The sequence below is a fragment of the Lathyrus oleraceus genome, chromosome 5 (assembly GCF_024323335.1).
Source record: "Lathyrus oleraceus cultivar Zhongwan6 chromosome 5, CAAS_Psat_ZW6_1.0, whole genome shotgun sequence".
NCBI classification, from domain to species: Eukaryota; Viridiplantae; Streptophyta; class Magnoliopsida; order Fabales; family Fabaceae; genus Lathyrus; species Lathyrus oleraceus.
In genome coordinates, this window is record NC_066583.1 from 46,129,812 (window position 1) to 46,135,968 (window position 6,157).

Consider the following 6,157-nt stretch of genomic DNA (forward strand, 5'->3'; position numbering starts at 1 on the left):
CTTTTCCTTTAGAAACAATAAAAGCGTGGTGGCGACTCTGGTTTTATTGATATTAAGTTTATCCACAGTTTAATGGTCATGAATTTACCGCTACAATTGATTGTTCTCCAAAAAGGCGTCTGAGGCAAGTGCAAAATAAAACACTTGTATAAAAGAGGAACACAACACACAATAGTCCCACCACCTTTAGAATTCCCAATCAAGAAGATTCTAATGACGTTAACATCAACAAAATAGTCAATGTTAGGGAACAAAGCTAAACCATAGATGAGCAAAACAAAGATGGCTTCAAAAGCATCCATACTACCGGCTTGAGCAAAGACAATAGATTTTCCAATAAGGAACTCAGAAGTCAACCCTAGAATACCTCCTTTCTTCACCAAATGAGCATCAATCTCAGACTTCTTTAAATGGAGAGCTTCAGCTATGATATGAGATCTGAGAATCTCCTCTAATCCACCAAAAGATACCTTGTCAGATACGGGTATACCCAAGAGATGGGCATACTCTTCCAATGTAGGCACAGGCTGATAATCAGTAAAAGTGAAGCACCGGTAGAGAGGATCATAGAATTGAACCAAAACACTCAAAAGTCCTTCAACCACATCAGCAGATAACACAGATAAAAGCTTCCCATGGTGTTGCTTGAAGTCCAAGGGATCTAATACAAAAGATGATAACTTCCTTAACTCTTTCAAATTAGGACATCTGAAATTGTACTTATTAGTGTTCCTTCGTCCATAATCCATGGTTCTTTGTACCAAATCCCTAACATGCATTAACACCAATATTTTTATTGTCCGACCTCAGATAGTTGTGACTTTTACATAAGTCCAATTACGATTACTTAACATAGAGCTAAATTTGTCCCGCAAGGTATAACATTCTAGTAAGTGAGATTGTAAGTCTCACATTCTTCATGGCATTGTGTGAAGACTTGACCTTTTTTCCATTCATCAGAGCTAGTGGCATACTGTAGCGGTAAACTCATGACCATCAAGCTATAGATAAACTTAACGTCAATAAAACCAGAGTCGCCACCGCGCTTTTATTGTTTCCAAAGGAAAGGGGAAAAGTACAAATAAAACCCAAAGATAAGAAGTTTTCAAATCAAAACTAATAAAATGTCAAAGATTACAGGTAAGGGGGTTGGTTACATATAGGGAAGGTATTAGCACCCAAAGTGTCATAGGTATTCCTAGGGGCCTTTTTTTATGTGTGTATGTGTTTTTTGGTATAAAAGATGTTTGCAAAAAATAGAGTGTGGAGATGAGAAAAGAATTTATTAATTATATTTTTGTGTTTGACAAGACCTTCGGACTTGTGCCTTCATTATTTTTCTTTTCCTATCCCACAATTTTTTCTTCCTCTTTTTACGTGATTATTTAATATAGTTAAATTTATATGATTATTGTTCATGTTATAATTAAGAAAATCATTGTAAATAAATATGTTTTTACCATATGGATTATTATTAGTACAATGTCTATTTTATTTTAATCAACAATTTATCTTAATTTAAAAGACAAAATCTTCATTTTAAAATATCAAATTTCCATTTCTCACTCTCCATTTCACTAATCATTTTATTTTCTTTTTATATTATTATTTAATATAATTAAGTTTATATAATTATTTTTTTATCTTACAATTAAATAACTCATTTAAAATTTATATTTTAAATTTACATCTATACATAAATACGTCTTGTATTATATTAAATAAACTTTTTATTTTACGAATCACTATTAACATAATACATATTTTATTATTGAAAGATAAATTTTTTACTTTTATATATTAATTTTTTTCTTACAAGTTCTTTTTATTTCTCTTTCTGTTAAGTATTATTCATTTTAAAACTAATGATTAATTTTAAATTTAAATATGTATAAATAAATTCAACTAATTTGTCAGAAAATAGATAGGAAAAATTCATGTGTTTAGAAACAAGTTATAGTACAAATGAGTGAAATGACTCATGAATCGCGTTCAAAAAGCAAACCTAAACAAAACAACTCTTTAAAATCTGAAAACCAACCAAGCTGTTTGCTGCTGCTGATGCATCAATGCATAATACACGTTCATAATCTCCACCACCATGAATGCGTCTCAAAAAAACTTGCGTAGTTTTAATTAATTTTTGTCTTAATTATTAAACTTTTTGAATTACAATCACACCAAGCAAGAAACAAGTTGCATTCCATTCCATTCCCAGAATCACCTCTCTCTTTCTCTCTCTGAGCGCATGATTAAAGAACCCACCTTCCCAATCCTACGTGTCACTCTCTCATTGGTCCATTCCCTCTCGTCGGGATTCATACCAACAAACCAATAAACGTTACCAGTCACTCTCACTCCTCTCTCTGCCTCTCTCTTCACTTTCTCTCTCTTCATTTTCTCTCTCATTTTGTGTTTTCTTCTACCACAATTTCCCTATTTTCTTCCTCATTCTACCTCCTTTTCCCCCTGAAATTCTCCAATACGTAACCAACAATGCACGATCTTCCATAAAACGCAATTTTAGTTTTTTTTTTGTTGAATTGGAAATGCTTCAAGCAATGGAAAGTTCAGTGAATGGTGGTGGATTCTCTCATTTGCAAAGCTGCGGTGGTGATAGTAGTGAAGAAGAGCTATCGGTGCTACCTCGCCATACAAAAGTGGTGGTAACCGGAAACAACCGTACCAAATCGGTGCTCGTCGGTCTTCAAGGTGTTGTTAAGAAAGCCGTTGGATTAGGTGGATGGCATTGGCTGGTAAGTTTCAACACCAATTCTCAATTTCTTCGTTTTTATTTAATTTTTTCGATAATTAATGTGTTTTGAAATTTTTATTCGCATTTTCATGAATTCAACCAATTTTCCTCTGTCGGTCAAATTTTTTTATTTTTATAATATTTATGATTCTATTAAAGCACTCCTTTAATCTTATGCTTAAATTTAATTGCTTTGAAGCATTTATTTATTGATTTCAGATTTATTTATTTATTTTTGTAATTAATTCGAGAGGTTTTAATTAATTAAATGTGTTCTAAACCCTACTCTGTGAATTCTTATCCAAATCATCCAAACTCGTAATTTTTAATTTGGATTCTCAAAATGTTGGGGTTTTCTTGTTGAAATTTGAATAGAATTTTTAGTTTATGTGAGTTTTGAGTTGCAATTTTGAATCACAAATTTGAGTTGCAATTTCAATTGCATGTTTTTCTTAATTGCTGGATCTGGAGTTTCATGAGATCAATTGTTTATTAAGTTTTTTTTCTTAAGTTTTATTCATATATGCAGAAATTTTGTAATTTAGGGTTTGAGTTCTGAATTGAGTATATTACCCCCTTTGGTATAATTTTCCATTTTTTATTGAATCATGTTTGTGGATCTTCTCAATCTAATGGAGATTTTATTCAGATTCTTGCATGTTCTTCATATGCATTTTTATTGCTTTTCATGGTGAAAAGTAGTTACATGCATGTTCTCTCACTGCTTATTGCAAAATTGAAAAATCAAATGAAAATTGGCCAAGAACTTAAATTATTGTAGTGATGGTTATTTTACAATGTTATATCGGTATAAATAAATGCAGGTTCTTACAAATGGTATTGAAGTGAAGCTACAAAGGAATGCTCTTAGTGTGATTGAAGCACCAACTGGTAATGAAGAAGATGATGACCTTGAATTTGACAATGTGCCATGGAATGGATCAGATATGGGTGAGTTTACACTTTTTACACCTTCAACTTTTGTTAATTCTGACTGCTACTGTCATTGTGTTTTATTTTATAGACCATCTCAATAATGACTAAGAATTAAGCTTATCATTTTGTTTTCTCCTTCATGTAATTAATTCCTATTTGTTTCTGTACCTAGTACAGAAGTTACAATGCTGTGATATTTTACTACTATTAGTTTATGAATTTTTGTTTTTGCTTCCATGACTTTTCAATTTGACAGAGTTTGGTAACATTGGATCCTTTATGTGTACCTCCTTTTTTTTGCTCTATATATTAAAAGGCTCTAGTTTCTTGCTTTTTAATTTTTTATTGACCCCACCACTATTTTTTGAAATAAATAAAAGTGTGTACTTTGCTTGATTTTCTCAGCATCGGACGACACACACAAGTCTCACAAATCGAGGCACAGAATGCATAGATCATTGGGATCATGTCACAAGACAATGAGTAGGTCCTTCTCTGGTGATTCACAGTCTAAGGGGTCCGTTACTATGCCTCATGGGTCCATGGTATATATCATATCAGCTTTACTTCTTTTTCATAATTTATTTCTCCACCCACTGACAAATGAGATAATTTATTCCTTGATATTTTAATTATTAATGTTTTTTTTTTGTATATTTTCTGCAGAAAGTTGACTTGAGCAAGCTTGAAATGGCTGCATTGTGGAGATATTGGCGACATTTTAATCTTGTAAATTCTAATCCCGTATGGAAGATGCTTATTGCAGTCTGAGAGTGTTTTTGGTACTTAATTCATAAATGGATTTGCATTTTGCAGGTGGATGTCGTCCCAAATCCATCTAAAGAGCAGCTTCTAGATGTTGTTCAGAGGCATTTCATGTCCCAGGTACCTTAAAATTGGTGCTTGCTTATTTGTGCTCATTAGAATAATAACATTAAACTAATCTCATCAATGTCTTATCTTAAAATTGTTCTTATAAAATATTGTGATGTTTGTAATTGATGTTTTTGTATTTTTGAGATGCATATCATATCATGTTTCTATCTTTTCCACAAATTACGCCAAATTTGTAGTTGACTAATGGGGCAAGTATGTCACATAAAGATGCTTGAGTAGTGGTGTGCTTGTGTGTGTGCATGAAAGCTTGATGTAAAACTTGATAAAGTTTTTGGCTGTTGCATAGTTTTGGCCTGAAATTGTGTTTCTTTCTTGTGAAGCAAATATTGGACGAGTTGCAGGTGATTAAGGGATTTGTGAATGCTGCGAAGCGGCTCAAGACCGTGTGCAAATGAGATTCGGGCGAGGCGAGAAATGACAAGCTGTGTTAAATTATATGCTAACAGAGATAAAATGTATCTAGTGTTCACTTCCCTTCGAATTATGTAACATACTTATCGGGAATCTGTATCTTTCTAATATAGTATATTAGGTTAATAGTTTAAGGTTATAGAGGTACTAATTACTCTTTGTGGCCACCCCAGTTATTATGTAGATATATGTGACCTTAGGGAAGTCTTCATGGCTTTCCTTTCCAAGTTTGACTCAATGTATTGCTGACCTGGGAAGTGAGCTTTTAGAGACCTTATTGTACATATAAATATTTTAGTTTCTCCCAACTTTGATTCTTCTGATCAGATGAGTTCTTTGTTCTGCCAATCTGCCACCATTCTAAGGTATGAATGGAGTGGTTATTAATCAACTTGGTAAGATTGTTCAAAGAGTTTTAGGTTTTTTCTTAGTTGTGATTATCAAAGTAATATTTAAGATATAAAAAAGAAAACTAAATTTTGTTATTATAAATGAAAAAAATTGTGAAATTGATTGGAAACATGTGATTGAATAATGTTGGATAACTTTAGAATATATTTATAACCCTTTGTTTTCTTTTGTTTGTTTTCTACTCTCTTTTTAGGAAGAGAATCAAACAAACTTTCTCAAGCTCTTCTCATTTCCTTTCTACTTCATGCTCTTTTTCTCTCCCTTGCTTTCATTCATTTGTATTTATTTGTATTTGTATTTTCTATCCAAAAGGAAAATATCTCTCTTGTTATTTGTTAAGTTTCCTCTAATCCAAACAAAGCTATTCAAGAGAGTGAGATAGTGGGGCTGGAAGATGGTCTGGGTGCACAAATTAATCAATTATTTAAATTATTCATTTTTATATTTAAATTTGTTTAATTGTTAGTATGGATTTAATCAAATCCATATTTTGTATATATTATTAATATAATTTTAATAAAATTCATATTTTGGACATTCGTATCCAAAATAAAAATCAAATTAATCTATTTTTAAATAAAAGTTTTTTAAAATTTTTTTCTTTTAAAAAAACAATTATTTTTTTTAATTTTGAAAAAAGAAATTGGAAAAAAAATTTTAATTTTTTTTTTCAGTAAATAAAAAAAACTGTTTTTTTTTTTAAAATAATATAAAAAATGATTTTTTTGAAAATATATATATTTTTCA

At 31.1% G+C, this 6,157-nt stretch overlaps 1 protein-coding gene across 1 annotated transcript; it reads left to right on the plus strand.

The window, feature by feature from the left end:
* The first annotated feature begins 2,015 nt into the window (after positions 1 to 2,015).
* On the plus strand, positions 2,016 to 5,325 carry LOC127084864 (uncharacterized). The gene is made up of 6 exons (XM_051025380.1): positions 2,016 to 2,756; positions 3,580 to 3,706; positions 4,097 to 4,236; positions 4,358 to 4,420; positions 4,508 to 4,576; positions 4,909 to 5,325. The coding sequence occupies exons 1-6, from the start codon at positions 2,550 to 2,552 to the stop codon at positions 4,981 to 4,983; spliced, it is 681 nt and encodes a 226-aa protein (XP_050881337.1). The 5' UTR covers positions 2,016 to 2,549; the 3' UTR covers positions 4,984 to 5,325.
* The last annotated feature ends 832 nt before the right edge of the window (positions 5,326 to 6,157 follow it).